At 49.4% G+C, this 21,582-nt stretch overlaps 2 protein-coding genes across 3 annotated transcripts in view; one reads left to right on the top strand and one right to left on the bottom strand.

The window, feature by feature from the left end:
- Positions 1 to 21,582, top strand: part of Spri (Src homology 2 domain-containing protein sprint) — a 99,924-nt gene that overhangs the window by 3,654 nt on the left and 74,688 nt on the right. The window contains exons 1-2 of one of the 2 annotated variants that reach the window (XM_076803230.1): positions 1,083 to 1,124; positions 8,563 to 8,636. In XM_076803230.1, the coding sequence (XP_076659345.1) occupies positions 8,596 to 8,636 (41 nt within the window). In that variant the 5' untranslated portion in view covers positions 1,083 to 1,124; positions 8,563 to 8,595. Of the gene's footprint in view, positions 1 to 1,082; positions 1,125 to 8,562; positions 8,637 to 21,582 lie in introns of those variants that run through there. The other variant, XM_076803224.1, reaches the window with a different exon arrangement.
- Positions 1 to 21,582, bottom strand: part of LOC143362796 (general odorant-binding protein 83a-like) — a 59,473-nt gene that overhangs the window by 21,500 nt on the left and 16,391 nt on the right. The gene's annotated exons all lie outside the window — the stretch shown is intronic.

Raw genomic sequence — 21,582 nt, 5'->3', positions numbered from 1 at the left:
TAAATCTTTCGTTCAATCAGGTTAAAACGATGCTAAATTATTTGGAAGGGTGTGCGGAGCGCGCCGAAAGTCGAAAACTCCGCCCGGAACCCGCGCCATCGAGCCTACGCAATCGTACATTTGTCGGAACCATATTTCTGCGGCGGACACGTGGAGCACAATCGGCTACAGTGAATTCTCGATACGTGTCAACAACACGGGTCTTGCCAGCGTCATGTATCGCCCAGGAGACGTTTATCGTCCAGGCCTTGGCGACATATATAGAGAAATCCCGGCGCAAACGTAGTAAATATAGTTATGTTCCACATATAACAGTTGTTGCACCCGTTCACCAGTTTCCACGGAATCCACCTAATCTGCCGATTCACTTTCGACGGTTGCCGGTCAGAAGTACCACGAAATCGTGTTTGTTTACAGCAGATGTTGCTATGGAAATTGAACGTCGGGTCGGTGGCACGTATTGATTCCCCGGTTAGGAGTACACGCGGCCTATAACACGGCTGCACATTCGTGTTAAAGTTCAGTTCACTCACCTGCGTCACCGGCGCGAAAGTGTTGCCTTCCCCGATGTGTGTACCACGTGACGAGATCGAGTGTCGGAAGTAGAGTATCAGTCCAGAAGCACTACGGCGCACACACGTTATAGTCTGCGAAATTTTTAGCGTTCCTACCACGTACAATTGTCTAAAGCTTGTCCACCTTGAAGACTTCCTCACATTTACCAACTTGTAAATTTTCTCTTCTCGGGTAAGGGCAGTGAAAGAAATGACTTTCAAGCATTTCTGCTGATTTTCATAAAGTTTCATAAAGTTTCACTGTTTGTTCATCGCAGTAGCGTGTTGCAGACGGAGTAGAAGCGAGTAATACAGCATTGGCCAGTGTTGCGAGTGAAATTGAATTCGAAAAAGGGCATAAATCACAGTCGGCCGGTGATCGATATTCCCGTCGCGTGCTCGCAGATTTCATAGATTCACCGCGGGTGTGTCGAACCTTTCTTTTCCCGTGTGTGTGTGTGTGTGTCTCTTCCTTTGTGCTGAATGGTGCACGAAGACACGCGTGCAAGGACGTCTCCTCCCTTATCAGTCCCGGGTTCCTCGGCGCACGCGGAGGCTGATAAATAAATAGTGAGTATGGGAAATGAGTAACGGAGACCCCGTACGCGCGCGCAGCTGTCGCCGCGAATTATGTAGGCCGATAGTTTCGGCTTCCGCAGGTGAAACGGGGGGAGATTATAGTCGACGCTGGGAAGGACCAACTGACGTTCGTCGCGAGCAGCGTGCAGAGATGCGTTTTGTTTCGGGGTTTTATTGTCTTTGTCGAGTGGCCCTCGGGCTTCGCTACGGATCCTTTCCGCTCTAGGTCCGAGTGTTTGAACGGACTTTTTCGTTTTTCCGCGAGCCGAAAGGATGTCATCAACCCCTATTCTTTATCCCGAAAGTCGAAACAATGGAACGCTGTTCTCCCCGAGTGCAGTCAGCGTTTTGTTTCTCTGTTCGTAACCAATGAAACGTATAATTCACAGATTCTTGCCCCTAATGAACGAATTTTTACAACGGTAGTGGACATTCGACTTTTACGCGAGACGCATTGTCGTTGGCCGAGCACCACGTCCTCGAGGTTCATTTGTCCGGGCGCATTATGTGCGTACGTCGTCCATTACGGTAACGAACTGCAGCCACCGGGGCCCGTTTAATTGTCGTTTGCGGCGCCTAATCGTTGTCGCACCCCTTCTCCGAGCTCTCTAGCCGCCTCCGACTGTCCCCGCCGTAAACGTCGCGCGTCCGCCAACGAAAACAACCGAGTTGAACGGTGGTTGCACGCGTGCCGCATACAAATGCGCTTTCATATATCCCCGGCGTCGGTAAAAACGCTGGTTGTCTTCTGCGACTCGAATATTACAAAAACTTTATCTCTTGAAAGTTGAAATTTGAAATCGCAATCTCCCGAAAGCGAACCCACGCGAATTCTCGTTGACACATTACCGAGGGATCTCTCCGGAAATGCTTCGTTGATTCCGGAGACCGGGGTCTCGATCCGGGCTTAGTGCCGTTCGGGAATAATAATTGGCTTGTCTGAGCTGTGACTTGGTCCAGAACTTGCCCCGATTCGGCAGGGCGCAATGTACCAAGGTTGAACAGAGCGTTGATCCTCCCCTGATGGATCGAAGATTAATTGACTATGTCCTCTAGCGGTACGCGTCAGTTGCTCGCGTCCCCTACGCAAAATCCTGGTTCGAGGTACCTTTGGGACCGGGGATCTTCTTTGTTCCGTGTGTTCTCCGTGGCAGGCAACGTATGCCGTAGTAAAATATGGGGTGATTCGTGTGTATGGCCACGTTACGCAAGCTAACAGGCCATCGGGGCCGGACGCAAGACACACATTGTCGGCTATCTCGAGCTGCGATCGGAATGACTCTGTTCTCCTTTGCCTGCCCCTGCTCGGAAGACACTGGTTCCAGCAAACGTATGAACGGGCCGTGCAGTTCATTTTCCAGCACTTGAAATTATTACATCAAAGTAAATAATTTTTATCCCTCCGTACCATGCAAGTTTTCCGCGTATCATGTTTTCATATTATTATAGATAACGGAAGGAAGGTGGGAAAAGTTATTGGACCACTTTTTATACTTTGCCTCTCATTTCGTAGGTCTGAAATGTTTCGCGCGAGCACAAAAAGGCGGAATATCCGTGTCAACCAGCCATTTTGGAGGCGGAGGATAGCTAGGCGACGACCATGGCCGAGTTCCCGGGGCTCTTTCATTCACGACGCACCCTTCAGACCCTATGAAAGATGTAGAAAATGATTTTCGGGTGCCGCGTCCCTGACCAAGATCGCGATTCACGCGTCGGGTCCGCTTCTCCTGGCATTCTAAGGCCCGTGATCTTCATTTAAGATAGCTCCGTCCATGCCCAACCCCTCTGAATGACAATGCGCTTGTACCACGGCAGGGTGGCGGCGGCGCTTATTTATGCATTCCCCTTTCTACGCGAACCTCCTTTTATCTCGGTGCACAGTTTTCCCGTGCCTCGCTCGGCCTTGACGACGTCGCGGGAATTTATTAACATTTTTCCGAAGACGAGATACTGTCCTTCCAAATGGGACACTCGACGACTGGCAAGCGTCCTGCCGAAATGTATTCGTCCATTACTTCTGCGAGCGGTGCGTGATTGCGAAACTATCTTTTGGGCGGGGGTCGACGAACCCTTGCAGCGTTAACGTAACAAGTAGTGGGAAACCAGATGAAATGGAAGAAACGAGATCTACTCGTATTAGCAGATGGAAGCGCTTGGAATCAATTGATCGAAAAAAAAAAAAACAGAAACGTTCTACGAATACCACGGAAACACGGGAGCGTTATTAAAAGATTCCCCCGGCGTACACGGGTCTCTTCGAAGGATTGAAACGAAGAATTGTACGCACAGGTGGATTCAGGCCATCTCGGTAATGGCGAGCCAACCAACGGGTAAGGAATAGGGAAAAACGGTGAATGTGTCTCGGGAAACCAATCGGCAGACAGTGGGACTACCGGGAGGGTTGAAAGGACTGCATCCCGCGATACTTTGAGTCTTCCCACAGCCGCCACCTCCGTTGCCAATCCATCTCCTCCCGCTCGCTTTCAACAAACTCCCATTCTTCGCCGTTCCATTAGCTTGCAACTTGCAACGAGAGCGTTACACAAAAGGCGTTTCGCGGCGTGCATCGCGCGGAATTCCTAATAACCGTATTGTAGGCACTCTCTCTCTCTCTCTCTCGCTCCCTCCCGAGGATCTCTTTCCCCGCGATCGTTAAGCCACGGAGAAAAGAGGGGCGGTTCGCACCCCCTGCCTCGCGCATGAAGAAGAGCAAACGCGACGCGACACGACGCGCGACGCTCGAATTAAAACACAGCCCGGCGAAACTCATTCCCCGAATTAAACGGATTAGATCCAATCAGCACCGGTCGCTGTCGTTGCCGGCGAGCAACACGTTGCACCGTTGTCGCCGCGTTTAATTCAATTCCGTCCTTTGTTTAATTAAATCCGCCGTCGACGGGAGTCGCGGCGGCACGAAGATTCGGACCGCGGGCGGCTGACATTTTCCGCGGACAGCCCCCGACTTTCCGCGATTGGTTGATTAAAATTTTAGAAAAATACGGACCACCCAATCGCGATATCGTCGATACGTCGACGGAGAAAAATGTTTCTCGTACGTCGCCGTTGAAGATCCGAGAAGGATCGCCGTTCCGGGTCTCGCGAAGTTTTAAACATTTCTCGGAAGAAAGCCCGGAGCGTAACTTAATCCTCGAAGCGCAGCTCCGGCGAGGTCCACATTCGTCCCGGGGCTGGCGAGATGAAAAATATATTACCAAATTTCATATTCCTTTGCGAGGGAAGGAACCGTGCCTCTCCGGAAGAAGCGGAAAGGTTTCTGGAGCATCGGGGAAGAAATGAGGTTTGCGCGGGAGCAGCATCCCGGTCCCTGGATACACCGGCGTTTCCTCCTTGTACACCGAATGCCTGCTGTATTTGCATTGCATCACGGAATCGGAGCCCGGAAAATTAGAAGGTTTCCATCCGGAGGCAGTTTCGCAAAGTCAATATTGAACCCGGAGAAGACGTCCGATAAAGTTTCGCGCAACACGGCTACGAAATCGAGGAGATGATTTATCGGAAATCTAGACCGCTCGACGTCCGTCATTTTTTCTGTTCAGTATTCAACACTTCGACTACTGTAATTATCCGGGGAAGATTGTATATACCCGGTTGTGAGTTTTGCCCTCAAAATTACAGCTTTTACGAACGCCGTTTTGAAAACCAGTTCGTAATTACAGCGGGACCTTGATTAATCGGGTTCCGACGTTGCTACCTCGGCAAAGTATGACTTTGATTCTGGCAAGACTATTAATAATATGTGTAAGGTATTCCACATATACCTTCGAGTACTTTTGTGTGTTGACTGGTACATCACAACTATGAATATTCCACGAAATAGTTTATCTAAGCCATTGTATAAATATTTGTAACCAAATAGGTCCTAAAACTTTCTTTTCCTTACCTTTCGTGGTAGGTTCAACGTTAAATAACTTATTATCTATTCGTTCTACCGATGCGACCGATTTCGAGATCACCCGGTACGTATTTTCCTCCCCGAGCAATTTGTTATCGAAGCCAGGGGATAAATGTCAAAGTGAAGGGTGACTCCCGGATTAAGAGCATCAAAAAATAATTCTCTTTTATTTGGGGAATCAACAAGGCTGAGAATGCTCGTAATTAGACGAGGAGGAGTCGCCTCTTTAATCCTGTTCGGAGTAGTTAACAATCGCACGGTGATCGTGGCACTGGTTTCTGAAAAACAAAAAATCTACTCCGCTCGAACCGAGTATTACTTTCGACGGTGATGATCCCCGGCCGAGAGGGGATTTTTATAATAAAGTAACCTCCCTTCGCGTGGAGGAGAACAGGTCTCGAGGAACTCTCCGTGCTTTTCTGTGCGAGTCGGTGAATCTGTAAGCTCGTCGAGCTTACGTCTTATCACATAACGCCCGTGACATTAATACGGGATTATGCAATAGCTCTGTCAAGTTATCCGGTGAATCATTTGCCGTGCGTTTCTCTCCAGTCACGTTTTCGGAATAAACGAAATCAAATCGGAGGCTATTTCACACGGTGAAACATATTCCCCTGTCAAGCTTGGCATTAGCTACAAAGCCATGAGCGTCTCGTTACGTGACATTCGGCGTGGCTAGCTAAAATAATTGACAATTAAAAAATCATTTGTCAAAACGTTTCTATGTAATTTCAGAACCTGATACTTTCCCGCGGAACGTTCGAGAAACAGCTTCCTGCAGTTTCCAAGGGTCTTCCAGGAGATTCTCGGTGGTTCCAACGTGACTCAGATCTTGATTACGTTTCCTTAATTAAACATAGTGCCTTAAGCTCGGGACAAGTTTCGTAATCGAGTTGGTCCGCGGTGAGATTAACTCTTGCGATCCAAAAAGCACGAAGCTCATCCGCAAACAAAATCTCCACCCTGAACGAAACGCGGCGGAGAGTGATAGCATCGGACAGGAGCCGCGAAAAACGTATCTCGTGCGTCTCGCCGAATACAATGACACGGTCCTCTGTAACTTGTCAGCGGAGACACGTCTGGCAGGGGCGGATATGAAAATTTCAGAAACAGTCCTGAGATTCGCGGATGGGGTGACGTACCCGTGTCACAACGCGGCTCGATACTCGTATCGACAGATTGCGGTCCGTGGAGGGTGGTGTGTGCCGCACGGGGGTGGCAGAGGCAGGGTGAATCGCAATTACACTCTCACGATGACCCTTTAAGGCCGCCGGGCCGCGCCGCCCGGGGTCGCCGTGGTATTTAAATTGCGCTCGAAAATGTGCGTCACGCTGCGCTCTAAACGCGTTATTGCCTCGCTTAATACGCATCGGCCACTCTCTCCGAGTCATTCGGCGAAACGAAGTTCCCTGTGAATTTTTTCTCCCCCGCAGTGAGTACTCGCGCGTTAAACAATTTCATTCGTAAAGTGCTTCTGCTAAATTCTTTTATCGTGCAGAATGAATTTTCATTGTCCGACGGTCGCGGCGACGTGAAGAGGCAATCGTCGACAAAACTCTTGCGCCACCCCACAAGTACAGTTTCCGGAGTCTTAAGACTCTCTCGATCATTCCTCCGCGTCACAAGTGGTCCCGATCGAGAACTAACAATCTTCTGGTTCGCGTCAGTTGCCTGTGTGCTTCACCCTTCCGCGCCGACTCGGTTTAAACGAAATTATTTACCGACCCCGGGTTCTCCTGCCGTTTCACCAACTTCTCCGAAGTCCGTCAGCCGCACGGTACTCTCATGAAAGCGAACTTGCTTCCGTTCATTATTTATGTAATTCCACTCGAGCCGTTCTGTCGGCATTAATACGGGATTGCACAATGACCGCGCGTAATTAAAGCCGTGAATAGGGGCTCCGTGAAAAGGGTGACGCAATAACCGTAGGCTCGCTACCGAATTGTCTTCTTTTTTTCTATCTCTCTCTCTCTCTCTCTCCCTCCCTCCCTCTCGTTCCGTTTCACGGTACAGAGAGAAAATTAATGCTCTCTGGACCACGATAATGACTCGATAGTTTCTGCCCGCCTCGTTATCTGACACTAAAATACCCTCATTATGCTTCGGACCCTCAGATACAGGTTTTGCGTTCCAAATTAATCCTTTCGTTGATCGAACTCGGCTTTTTTCAAATTAATTCTTCTGCAAATTGAATTCGTCCCTTTTAGAATCTTCCTTGGTTCTCCTGTTGAATGGTTAATTCGTTTGTAAAAATCCCAGATCGATTCCGCTCACCGGATACACCCGAAACTTGTAACCACGGTCAAGAGATGTGCGTAATTCGAGGATATTTGGCTCGTACACGGAACCTCATGTATATTCGGCGTGAGTCACGCGGGCAACGAAGCATGGAACCCCATAGGACGGTTAGATATTCCGGGTGTCGAACCTTTGCTAGCAAGGCCGATGGAAATCGATGGTTTCGGTAAACTGACGGAGAGAGCCGAGACCCGACTCGAAATTTCCCGGTGTAATCCTGCGATCTCCCTCGTGAAAATCCAATGGAGCTTCGACCAATTCTAAATTGCCATTAACAGAATAATGGTAAATTCCTTACCATTGTTACACGAGAGTCCACAACTTATAAAGGAGACCAGTTCACCGAAATCTCCAGTGAGCCGGTAGAGGGCCATTAAATGCCCACGACAAGCAGCGCAGAGTCACGGAAACTTGAAAATTGCTTCAGTCTTCTCTGCCTGACTTTCAGTTTGCCCTTTCGGAATAAAGTCGTGCGTAAACTTCGCCGATGATTCTTTCGCGTCTGCAAACAAACCTGCAAGAACTTCTCCCGGGCTATCGACGAAGATTGTGCACGGCTGGCAACGAGGTTTGAAGTTTCTGCGAATTCTGGAGTCGCGAAACGGTTATGCAACGCGTCGCGACGCCGACAACCGGAAATTGTTCGCCTTCGAACAGCAGAGTACCTCCTATGTATCAACGGATTACGTTGGCCCGCGAGGTAACAACCGAGCTTCTCGCCGCGTTGTTCGACAATATTTTACTACGCGGTTTCCCTGCAACACGTTCAATTAGAGATTAACGTGATTGCAGGTAGCCGATGCGCCGCGATAGTAATGCCACTCGGTCCGTTATGACAGTGTTTTGCTAATGGGACGGAGTTCCGCCGGAAAATTGAATTTAATTCATGCTGTTCGACGGTTAATAGCTGCGTTCGCGTTGCGTAATTTCGACCCGCGGCGAATGATACGATGTTACAGTTTAACGTGTTCCATTAGTCCCGGGAAGATGCTCCTGTCTGGAAACTGAGAAGCGGATTGTTGAACCGGCGCGGCGTTCGCCGGAACAGCAACATCTTATGTCGGGTCCACAGTGGCCAGAATTGTTCGCGAACCGTTTACCAGCGAGCTCTTTGCGATCGTTCGCAAGCTGTTTCTTACCTGGACCGTTTATTTCCAAACTTTTCCATTTTTCCCTGGTTCGGTAACACACCTAACTCCCTTTCTGTTTCTCTTTCAGCTGCTTAATTCCCTGGCGACCGATTTGGACTGCATGCTGAGCGAGCTCTGCACGACCCCGAATTCCTACGATCGGTGAGTACTTGTTCTTTCCCTTTGTCCTCTCGAGGTCAAGAGCAGGACCACTCGAGTCGATCGATTCGATCGTCTCCGCTTCTGATTCTCTTCTGATAGCGTTCGTCGTGTTACTGTAAAACGTCGAACGAGTATCTGGAAAGTCGAGGTGGCTTTTATATTTCGATAAAAAAGCAAAATACAAAACTAATTATTACATTACCAATTTAGGTCGCACACTTAGCTGAATCGCCCTGTATTCGCGCTCCGTAGTGCACGGGCGTGAAAGGTTTTGCGGTACTTTTAAGGATCGAGGCATCACACTCGAGATCCGAGCGTCACGTCCAGTAGATCGCAGTCTCTCGAACGGGGTGGACACCGTCGAACGAGCATCGTTAGCTAGCACCCCTTTCGCGTGACCGTGGCTAAATCACGAGTTCCACGTAATTTATGATGGAAATCTTCCCGGACGCCTCGTGGCAGCGAGCACGCGGAATAATTTCCATATCGTAAGGGCTTCCCAGTGATCTATGGGAGACTTCGCCTACAATATCCACGATGGTATATGGGACACCGTATAACGGCCGCCTCGTTGGATTAAATGCGCGCCTAACTTTCGACGTTATTGCGAGGCGGACGCTCGTTCCTGCGATTTATGCCGCCTTCTTGATTTTATTTTCGCGCCTGGCTGTCTCGAGATTGTTATTAAATCGTTCCGCCGACTCCCATTTCCGGTTCGCCATTTGTTTGAAAATATTGGACGACTCGGACGGAACCAGTTGCGTCGGCGTTCCGTCGAACCTCTCCCGAAACCTGGTTATTACAATAATTTCCTGATAAATAGTTTGCGGAGGTCGCAACTGTTCCGAAGATATACACGTTCCCTTGATGCACCTTTTATTATTATTTTTTAAGTCGATAACGCAGCCGAAAACGACCTCCGTGTATCTCTGAAATGCGCTGATCAACGGTCTGAATTATCTGGCCGCTGTACGGTCGCGTTTCTGCGGGAACTATTGCGGTACAAATTAATGGACGGCCTCTAATGACGAAAGTTCCCCTGCGGATCGCGTCCTCCCGAAACCTTTCTTAATTCGAATAGTTTCTCGGTGGGAATTTTCACGGAGGAAAGCTCGCCGCATCAATCTTCATCCGGATCTCCGGAAAGAAAGCGAGACGAAGAAAAAGAAACAAAGAGAAAGGCTGAGCGGGAATAAGAAAGAAAATTGAGGAGAGCGGTGTTTTTTCCGGTATTCGTTACCGGAGTCGGACTCGACATCATAGTGCGAAGGGATTCTCGACAAAATTTTTGTGGCCGAAATATTTGTTACTCTTAGAAGCAAGATGGAGCGAGAGATTAGCATTTACCGCGTACAAACGAGCCAATTCGCGGCATGTGTCTGGGATCAACGCTATAATATTATGCGTAATCGCTTTCGCCTGCCAGCTGCCTGTCGTTTCTTGCCGGTTAGAGAGCCATCCTCGCAAGCTGCAAGCGAGCGCGCTTCTGATATCTGTGGCCCGGTAACGAGCACTTTTTGTCTCCGGCAGCCGCCGTCTCGTTACCGAATTTTCCTTCCTCCTCGTCGACCCGTCCAAAATTCTTTGCGTTGTCCCGAGAATTCTGCTCCACCGAGGGCAGAACGAATAAACGCCATCGAAAAGTTGAATTTACCCGAACTCTGCCACTAAAAACCACCACGAACTCCCATAGACCCGGTGTCTCACGGAAATAGATCAGGGAACGTTGAAACATTGCGCCCGCGAAGTCATTCATATTCGAACCAGTTCGCCGAAGAAAAGTTCCGCGAAATCAAAGGGTCCAATTCGGTCTGGTTTCAGCGAAACCGGCTGGCGCGAGCACACGTCGCTCGCATAGAATTCGAAGCTCGCGGTGCCACGTTTCTCGTCTCTCTCTCTCTCTCTCTCTCTCTCGGCCTCGGGATCGCGAGAGAGCCCGTAATTCCTCTCTCGGCGCGGCGAAATTCCGGGGACACGGTGGAATTATTTTTTATTGAAGTCCGGGGAAAATTCCCGGAGAGCATGCAACGGACCAGCCCCGGCGAGACGCGCCGTGAAAAACGATGTAAAAGGAGGATCAACTCGATACGGAAAAACTCGCGGGCCACGATAACGACATGTGCGCGTCGAGTTACGCTCCGAAAAGCTCGTTCGCCGTTGTATATCGTTCGCTGTTGACGCGAATGAAATTTCCATTTTTCTCATCACCCTGCCACCCTGAGTTTCTACCCCGCCGCCGGAAATGTTCGTCCCATCTCTCTCTCTCTCTCTCTCTTTCTCGTCTACCATTCGTACCCCACCCGCGCCTTCTTTTCGCTTTCCTATCAACTGTTTCTCTCCCTTGTATATGAACACGTCGAATATTTTGTTACCGAGCGAAGACGGTGGCGCATGACACTTCGGATATTTAGAAGAATTTCCATTTTGATAGATCGGCTCGGAGCAACTCTGTACAATTTTCTCTCTTCCACCGCGTCGGCGCGACGCACCCGATCAATTTGATTTTTACAAGTTACCAGTCTTCCGAGCTGCGGAATAATTTTTTTACAATGTTAACACAGTTCCAGCCGACTTTTCCGGAAACCTACGTGATTTTCGATGTCCCGGCCAGATTTTCGGTCCCACGCCACTGTCACTTACAGCCCCTGGAACACGAGTCGCGCGAGGGTGGGAGCCCGGAATTGAAATGAAATTCCGTCCCCAGGCCCCGCAGCCCCGCGGTTGAATTATCATCGGTTGGTAATCTTGCTAAAAAGTTCGCCCCCGTTGAAATATCGCCCATTCTTCTCGTTCCTCCCGGGACGACCGGCCTCTTCCTGTTTCTATTTTCTCGGCGTGTCTTTGTTTCCTGTTGTGTGTGATCTTTGCGTGTTGTCTTTCGTCCGCGCGTCCGACTGCACCGTATAATTGACGCGCCGCGGACCAATTTCCACGGCTCGGACGCTAATCGAGCCGCATAAGTCATCGTGGATAATTGATTGTCTGAATTGCTCGCGTCTCCTTCGCTCATTACGCGCCGGGATTAAACGGCGGACGGTTACTCTCGCGCGCGGCTATCAGCCGTGACACCGAGCATTTATCTATCGAAAAAGTTGTGTCGGTTGCTTGATTAATTGGATCAACAGTGTTTACTATCCGCTGAGTCACTTTCATTTTTGCCAGAGCGCCGATCGAGCTCCTTCCGAACGCGAAAATAATTAATGTCTGCGCATTAATCCGGAGGCTAGATTGATCGACTTTTCGAGATCAAACGTGTTCCGTTTCCGCTCGGATATACGTACACGTCACGGGCAGCGAATCATCACGCAAAATAAAAATTGTTCAAACAGAAATTTTAATAGATTAAGGCTTCTGAGCCTCTTTAATCTGTTTGTGGCTTTAAATTTCTAATGGCGATTAAGAGGTTAATAAAATACTGGTGTCCGGTGTCGGGCGGCTCTCCCCTGCACCGAACGGTCGCATCTCATTATTATCGGTGGATAGTTTATCGGCTAGCTTGCGAATCGAGATCCGATAACCATCGTAGGATCCCATCTGTTCTCACGGGGAAGCGTTGAAACCGATCCTCCGCCAGTAAACACTCTTTTTATGGCGTCTGGAAGAATCGAGCAACCGCCTCTCCGGATCCCCTTTAACGATTTCGTCCGGTCTAACGCGAATCTAATGCGGCCCCGGGAACATCCCGGCTGTCCGCTCGAGGAACGAATCATTTTTTCTTTTGTTCTTCGCCGTCTGCAGCCTCGATACCGGTGCCCGGTAGCATTAAAACCGGATTTGCCCGGTTGCCGAGACACTGACCGAGCCGGAACGCCGCTGTTTAACGGACGAAAGCTCGTAAAATATTCGTGGATCACGTACCGTCCGAGAAATATGTACGCAGTCGGTCAATAATACACGTCCACGGTCCACGGTCCACGGGAAGAGATTCGGTAACTAGGGGTGGGTGGAGGGAGGAGGGCCGGCCCTGCGAATGTCTCGTCAATTATTTGCACGAGTCTACCCCCGGCCGGGTTCATCGTCCGCGGAACCGTAATTGCTCCACTCGAAAAATCGAAAACTGGAATCGCGCGATTACGCTGCGCCTAGTTAACGAGCCTCTCCTACTTGAATTACGATCCGCACCTCGGTGCTCGGTGTATGACGGTGATTTCGTGTTTTAATATCCACTCGAGATTACTCCGAGACACTATGATCGAGGAAATATGGCCGGTGAGGGGTTGCGGCGAATAGGAGACGGTCGATGAAGCCAGGGGGTACTTGGAACGTGTACCTGCCCGGTGAATCTCGATTTGATGGCAATCGATAACTCCGTAGTCCCGTTTATTTCTCTCGTTCCGTTCATACATATTTATTTCGGTTTATTTTTCTCGTCTGGTCCGGTTTCCAGACCGTCTTCAGCAACTGTACCAGCCCCGGTGTCCGATAACTATTTGCCTGTTGCGTACGAAACGTCGAATCCTGAACGGCAAAACGTTAAACAAACGTAACTTCTCTTGCTGAAGAAAGCTTTTCCCTTTTCCACTATTTTTTTTTTTGGCTACCAAACTCGTCACACACGGTCGCAAGCGTTGGGGGATTAAACTCTGGCTCACGGTATCCAGAAACCATGATCCCCATTCTCGTCAGCAAATATTCCTTCCGACACTCTCCCCAAGCTCACGAGCATTCAGAACGGTCCAGCCAGCGCTAGACTCGTCTGGATTCCAATTTATTATCGCGAACCCTTTTTTTCCCTCCCTCCCTCCCTCGACGTCTCGTTAATTCAGGCGTCGCTCGTCGGGACGCGCGTTGTCTACATAATCATTAAGATAATCATCCGTGTCGGCCACCACCGTCGAGGGTATCGTAATCGATGTAGACCATAAATTGGATACAGACGGGGGAGGAGGAGCTATAGCGCGCTGTTTCACCCGGATTCCCCTTTCCCTTTCCGATGTCCTTCGGTCTCACTTACCGATCGATAACGATCATGTTCGATCTTGATAATTGCCGGTCGGCGTCGTTAATCATCGTCCGGGCCAGGTGCAAGGGAGACGCGGTCAGGTGCGCGGGCAACGCGTTTCGGACGCGCACCATGTACAGGTGACTTATTGGGATCCCGATGATTGTGTTGCGTTACCGGTCGTAAGTCAAATCCCTTATTAATCAATCCGTGCCGATGGAGACGCGCTGCTCCCATAAAGTCCGCAATTGAAACAATAACTCATCGTAAGACGCGAAACTCGAAATGTCTACGTAGATGCGTCCCCTTCGGACGGGATAAGTGTCCGAACCAAGAACCGATTCTTTCTGCAATATTAAAATACACGCATTCCAAAGACGAAGTTCTCGGGCTCATAATGAAACAGTTTCAGATCCGACTATCAGCATTTTCTCTCGGAAAAGTTTCTACCTCGAAGCTGGAAAGTTGGCCACATCCGAGGGCAAGATCGCGGAAGAATCATTCACCGGGAAAGATAACAGAAGCCTCGACAAGCCCCTCGGTCGAATAAAAGGGAATAAAAGAAGATCCCTTGTTAGGCCAGCGGAATCGAGAAAGAAGAAAATCTCGCGACGCAAGCCGGGGCTGGAAATCTATTATCGGCGGAATTAGCGGCGCCCGGGGGCACGTATTTCGGCGACACACCCTTTGTCTATGGCTAACGATACGGGGGTGGTCGGGATAAGGGTTGCCGGGCCGTGTACGCGCCGCGTGTAGACTCCCCTCGCAAACATCAGACTCGCGTTAGTCGTCAGAAATCAGGGGGATATCCGGTGGCAGCCGGAGAAACCAACCCAGGGGAATCCCCGCGGTGCTCTATCCCTCTCCCTCCCTCCCTCTCTCTCTCTCTCTCTCTCTCTCTCTCTCCTCTCCGACTCTCTTGTATCGAGTTTCCCCGATAATTCGATCGGCGTTCGTTCCGCGTCTGACTCGGCCGACGCACGCTTCGATCGACCGGCTCGGCTCGGCTCGGCTCGGCTCCGTTTCTTCCCGCGGGAGGAGAGAGCGTTCGCTCGTCCCTGAGTCTGCACCAGACAAACTCCCGACGACCAACAGTGCGTTGACAATGGACAAAAATGAAAAAACCGACTCTCATTTAAAACTTTCATATAAGCTTTTCTAAATATCTGTTACAAAGGTGACTAATTATTTTCCACCTCGAAAAGGCTCCAGGCGGTTTGGTCCAATTGTTAAAAAGCTATTCGCTCTTCGATGTGGCGTACGAATTTACACCTGTCCTCTCCTTTTACGTCTGCAGCGAAACGATCGAGTGTATACTTAACGCACCATCCACCGTATTCAATTCGATTCGGGCGTGTTCGTGGCATTATGCGATATTCCAATGGCTATAGTCGGTGTTCGCAGCGGCGTATTCGCAACATGCGACATCTTTGTGCGATTCGTGCGTGAAACGGCACCACCTGGCGCTGACGTACGCCGGAAATTAACCAGTTGTCAGATTCCTGGGGACAGCGGGACCAGACGAATCGCGTGGCGTCCCGCATCTGCCTTATGTTCGTCGACGATAATTGCGGACTGCCTACGAGCTTTCGAAAACCGCGTATATTCTCCAACGAATTCTTCTTTTCGATGCCGCTGCTAAAATTACCGCTTGAACACGCCCGAATGTTTGAAACCCTCTTATTGAACTATTTTAACAAAATTGTATTTTCTCCATCGGTCGACGCAGATTCCCGTCCTCTTTAAAAAAAGTACTAGGTCGAAAACGGATTAATGTAGAAGTTATTAATTTTCCGGCCGCCATATACGTCCGACCAGTGCGCGGCGCACGGCGGCGGTGCTGTAAGGTCTTCTTTACTAAGCATCTAAAACTGTCAGTCGCAGACCCTTATGGCTCTCCCATAAATTCCACGGGGACGATCCCTGGAGTCGAAGATTCCGCAAGATGAACACTCGTAGGCGTGGTTACGCGCGCAAATAGATATAACCGGCAGCGGCAGGAAGCGGATCGGCAGCCAGCCTGTTTCCTAGGGCCGACAAACGGCAACCTGCGCGCAGCGTTCGAACGTGAAGCAAACATGCGCGTACAAGCATACAGGTTGGCTTGAATTGCTTGAAACGGGCAGGTCGATCCAATTCGAGCCGTTCGAGCTGAACGGTACAATAGAGATGCCACGTTCTTTGTAGTGTGCGTGTTGTTGACATATGTCGAGAATTCACTGTTTCAGACGAGTATCAGCTACGCGGTAAGCCTGACTTTAAGACGTATCGTGGTACACGCGTAATTGTGGGGGTTTCGTCTAGCTATTTCACGATCGTGGCCCATTGTGCGGGTTGATGGAGCGCGGACATTAAGCGAGTGAATCTGCCTACGAGCGAATTACGGGAGATTAACATTACTCAGACCGTAACGCCGGTGAATACGACGGTGCCTCGGTTGCCCGGTTTGCCCTCCGCGATCAACCCCGACGACTGAATGAAGTCTGCGAGCTCCGGATCGCTTTAAATCCGCTTCTCGGGTTGCGCCTGATGATCATCGTCGCCTTGTACCGGGCGCGGAGGGTTCTTTTCATTGAAAAGAGCGCGAATATGCGAAACATTTGAAAAACTTGCTCGTTTATTCCGTGAAAAGGTTCTTCAGCCATCGCGTACACACCGGAGGCCATACTTACGCGCTTTGGAAATATTTAGTCCTGGGGCCCGTTGTGGTTTAATTAAAATTTTAATATCGAGGGGTTGGGTCTCGGCGGTCGAATTTATTCGAATTCGATGGGCACCGGGCTTGGAATCTGGCCCGAAATCCCGAGTTCCCCTCGTGTCGGTGGCGAAACCAGGGTCAGGTGTAACCCGGACGCCGACTAGGGGAGGAGGAATTTATGGCGTCGGGTCTAGGGTCCGCGGCGGCCGTTAATGCAACCGATTCTGGAAAGTGAATCTTGCCAGAAATCACACCACCGATAGGAGTTCGATAACTCGAGCTGTCGCCTCCGAGGATCTCGGCTAATGTTCGACGGCGACGATGCTCTTTTGTCATTTATCCGGCGAAGGACGGTCCATTAATCTTCTCGCTTCGTTAGATCCGCCCGAGGGCGGCGGGAGAGTTCGCCGGGAATCGCTCGAATGTTAATACTACATTGACTCCGGGCCCCGCGGATGATCGATGAACATGCAAATTTACTTGTACCTCGCGTGTTACCGCTGACGCTCGCCGCCGATTTCCTGATTACTTCTATTTACTCGTCACGTCGCGCCGCGCCGCGTGCGCTCGCTTCCAGCTTCCTAATGGCTGGCGGGCACCGGTGTTTATTGATATTTGTTGCCTCGAATGGGGCCAATTAGCCGGCGCGCAAAGTATATAAGAATTTGTCCGAAATAGTTGCCATGCCGATAGCGAACATGTTAAGAACAGATTACACGGACCGAAGTGTAACACAGTCTGTTCGGTAAAAATCGATCGGACCAATCATAGAAGCCCGGGCTCGTGCGGACGGTTGCGAGAGCCTGGGAAACCTAATTGGGATGATTACACTCCGTCGATCCCACGGCCAGTTTCCTCTGGAAGTTCGAACGCGATTAGCGGAATGCCCTGGTCGATCTAATCCAAAGGGTCGAGATCTCATCTGGCGATTCTTTCACCTAGCCACCTTTGGAGATACCGCCATACCCTTCCGAGCAATTTTCTTTTTCTTTTTCTCCTTTTTCGACCCTGCCGATCTCCAATCAAACGGAAGACCTTTATAGCGCGGAGACATGCGTCGCCGCGTGAAATCGCTCGCGTGCGCGAAAATTCCACGGAACGCGCGTGCTTTCTTCTCTCGCAACGGCACGGAAGAAACGGAAAAATGGCCCCTCGTGGGGAAACTTGCGGCGTAAGTGAAAAGATGAAATATCGGCGTTATCGTCTCGCCACGGCTCACGACCCTCCCGCGGCTTTTCGGAACGATAGTGATTAAATACCTGGCCACTTGTCTGGTTGCTCGAGGGAGAAGGGGACCACACCCCGCGACAAAACTGTATAACGTATCCATGGTGGTTTTTCCTGAAAATTCGAGCTGTGCCGCTCGCACCCATAAAGATCGAACGTTCCAGAGGAAACACGAGAAACGTTTCCGCCGCTTTTTGCCCCGACGTTTCGCTAATTTTCGACGGTCCTCGAGGATACTTGACAAACTGAGTTGCTCGTGCAGGACGCTCGTGAATCTTTCAACCGTTTCCACTCTCTCCGTTTCCTCTCTCAGCTTTCCCGGCGATTTTCTTTCCGCCAGCCGTCCCCGGGAAAGCGGGAACGGAATGGCACAAGCGGAAAGAGGCGACTCAATCGATACCGGTCCACCCTTGAATTATGCACGCCGACTTGCCCAACAGGAAACGAACCATTTTCCTTTAAGGTCCCTTCACGCGCCGCGCCCTCTTGCGAAAACTCGTCTCCTGCTTTTTACCACTCAAAACTCGAACTTGACTCGGGGAAAGTACCACTCGTTATTTGACACTTCTTACGTAAGAGTGTACTCGAATTCCGTGCCATTTATCCAGGGCTCGACCGAAACTGTTGACTTAACCAAATTTATTCTAGTCGGTATTGCTTCTAGCTTTCGAATCGAGTCTAATTTGCACTATTTAAGGGATCGAAAGAAGGATGGCTGACATTTTCGAACCAGACAGTATACTAGCGGTACCTTCGAATAAAATTACCATTATTATTAATTACTGTGGTCCCTGGCGGTTAGAGGCTGGCGCGGAATCTTAAGTTTCGTAGAAGAGGGTTAAAGAATGTTGAAAAGGGTTGAAACGTTAGGTGTCGCGAACGGATTTCGAGGGTGCCCGCTATCGAAATCAGCGTTTTCGTTCTGTTAGCCATTCAAATCAGGATTTCCATTTAAATGTCCGAAGAACTACGGAGAGCGAGGGACTCCTTAGCCTGTCGGTGGCCCTTCTTCTTCTTCTTCTTCTTCTTCTTCTTCGTCTTCTTCTTCTTGGCGGACGCGCGGCAATGTGATTTTTTGGTTCGTTAGACCCTTTGGTAGCGGGCCGCGGGTAAACTCGATTTACTTTCGGTGAATTTCATTTCTCGCCTCCTTCCTCGAACGTAACCGGAACTGGCTGGTAATCTTTGCATCTTTAACCGGAAGCTACCGGTCACAGAAGCGTCCAGGTATTTCTGGAAATTTTCTTAATTTGGTATACTTTAATTTAGCGGGATTTCGAAACCAACGAAAAAAAGATCAATAAATTGTTTAAATGATTGTTTGCGAGATTACAAAATAAGCGAAAACGTTCTGGAATATTTTGCTCACGTCGCGCCGAGCAAATAACGACACAATGGCAGAGGCCCGATCATTGCGCCGCATGTTTGTATTCCCGGCACGATCGCCAGCGTCAAATTACAACTGCAATTTATTTTGTAAATTAGAGGGTGGAATTGTCGAAGCGGCCTGCACGTGTGTGATCGATAGTAAACGCGCAGATAGTGATTGCAGCGAAACAATAACGAAGCGATGGCCACAGTATTGCCGAACGGGGTGGACGCATCGATTTTCCAATGGCTTGTATATTTTTTCAAAACGTAAAATACAAGCATTATCCAGACTATAGATCTGCACATCTTTATGACGCTTTTCTATGCTGAATAATTTTAGAGAAACAATAAAGTTGATCGCAGTGCGAACATGTAACTCGATTAACAGCTCAATGATCCAATGACTCGAACGAGTAATCGATACCTTCAACGTAATCCAAATGTATTCAGAACCGTCTGGAATATTTCCATTTGTCCTGTAATCGAATGCGGAGGATATTTATTCGACCATCGCCATCGAATAGTCTGCAATCGCCTCTCGTTACCGCGCAGAGGACCATCGGCACACGACCCTAATTTGTAATTCAGTAATTTGCACCGAAATCGTCTTCGTCCCGAAACACCTGATACCATCCCCGAAATTTCTCTGTCCCTCGATCCACTCCGGGGTAGAAAAAAATGGTCCCTTTCGGATCGCTCGAAATTCCGTGATTTCAAAGGCGGAAACAAATTGACGAATTTATCAGCGCTTGTGCCAACGTTGACGGCAACACAACTCACGGAGGGTCGACGATCGACAATCCGATTTGATCCAGCTACGTGCGGTGGTTGGTCCCCGGTCCATTGTCGATCTAGTACGCGCGAATAAATGGCACTTTCATACGTTCCCGTGAAAAATTGACGGATAAGAGAAAGTTGAAAATTGGAATCTCTTTCCTTCTTTCAGCACGGTAGACACTTCTTCAAATTCTGATAACAAAAATTCCTTACAAAGTTGCAAAAATTGTCGCACCTTTTTTTGTCCGTCGCTGCGAGCGATAGGAAGAAAATCGTATATGTCTAATAATTATTCAACGCTCCGTACACGTTGAAGCAAACGTCGATTAAGCGGTGACTTGTCGAAGCAGGATGGTTTCGAAAGGTAGACGCGTTCAATGGTTAGGGTCGTCGCGATAATAATTAACAATCGTGAGGGAAGAACGAGAGACGAATATTGTTTATCTGTTTCCGGGCGGACGGTGAAGTGGCTTTCTCGATACGCGATTATTCGTGTCGTGACGTGTTGTCGAGGCCAGTCATTATTTCGGTGGCCGTCTCTCTCGCAACAGGTGCACGGCTGCAGACGACACTGGTCGGAATTGAATCGAATCGAATCGAACCGAGCCCGGCACGTTCGCCGTTCTCCGTTTCGACGATGTCAGACTTGACGGGGACGCGGCTATCAGTATTATTGGGTCGTTTCGCGGAACGTTTACTTCGATCTCGCTTTTACTCCTCTCGAGGCAGCCAATTGAAAGTACCCGTGGTTCCTTCGAACCCTTTTCCAAACAGTTAAACAAATTGTTTAGTTCTCGCAGCCGTTTTCGCGTCAGCAGCCTGCAGTAACAAGTCTGTGACCAGAGTTGGCTTATACACTCTGTCCCGAAAGAACGTATTGACCTCTGCAAAAATTAATGAATTTCGAACAAATAAACTCACGGTAATATTCGGACACTCGTGAAAGGACAATAACTTTTTTAAATAAAGAGGTGCAAAGGAAACGTGTACACGAATTTTCTCGTTCGTTATCGACGCGTAATCGAGACAGTAAGGTACAGACGCGAATATTCTCCGGGCAGCTTTCGCTTTGACGATTGTCGGATTATATCGGTTGCTCAATCGGTCGAAACGCGTTGGCTTAAACAAATTTCGCGTCCCCGCGATTCTAATTACGCGATACAGCTTTGTGTATCGCGTGGGCGGGCATTCGACGATGACATATTCGATGCGACGTCCGATTAAGCTTCCGATTGACACGAAAATGTGACTGCCGGACCGTTACGAAATCCTGATGCCGTGCATTTTTTAATAGCGCGGTTATCGTGGCCGGCGAACGAATGTCGCTATTAAGTTACTTCTTTTCCCTTGCGAAACGCTCGCAGATTCGACTTGCAGAATGTGACAGACGCTTGACCCGCGTAATCCGATCAAATTTTCCCAGAGTCGTGGGCGAAAATTTCGAATTTTTATCATAATCCGTTACGCTCGCGCAATAACTCCCGAGTTATCGTGATTCTGCTGTATTTGTCGCGAGCATTTAAAATGGGACACCCTGTACATCGAATTTTGTATTAATTTAATAAGATACCTCGGGGAATGCTACCGCAAACTACCTCGCGCGATTCGTATAAATGCAACTCTCGTTGGCTGTTGCGATATAATAATAAAAATGGAAATTTGTAGATTCGAGCCGGTCTTGAAGGTCCGAGGTCTCGTACAATTTCATTCGCGGAGGTTCCGAATGGACATTATAAGTTTGAAAAGAGAAAAGTGCGCGAGGCTTTTAAGAACACGGGGGGCAGACGCGGAATGGCAGCGACTCCGTCTCGCAGTCCACTGAGTTTCCCATTTAACTTAATATTCCATTCGGATACGCGGTTCAACTTCTTATCTGACGTTCCCTTTTTCTTAGCCCGCCGTTTATTGTTCCCGAGGAAGAAGTTTCTCCT

The sequence above is a fragment of the Halictus rubicundus genome, chromosome 18 (assembly GCF_050948215.1).
Source record: "Halictus rubicundus isolate RS-2024b chromosome 18, iyHalRubi1_principal, whole genome shotgun sequence".
In the NCBI taxonomy this organism is placed as follows: domain Eukaryota; kingdom Metazoa; phylum Arthropoda; class Insecta; order Hymenoptera; family Halictidae; genus Halictus; species Halictus rubicundus.
The sequence above is the reverse complement of the archived record's forward strand: the minus strand, read 5'-3'. Positions and strand labels throughout refer to the sequence as shown.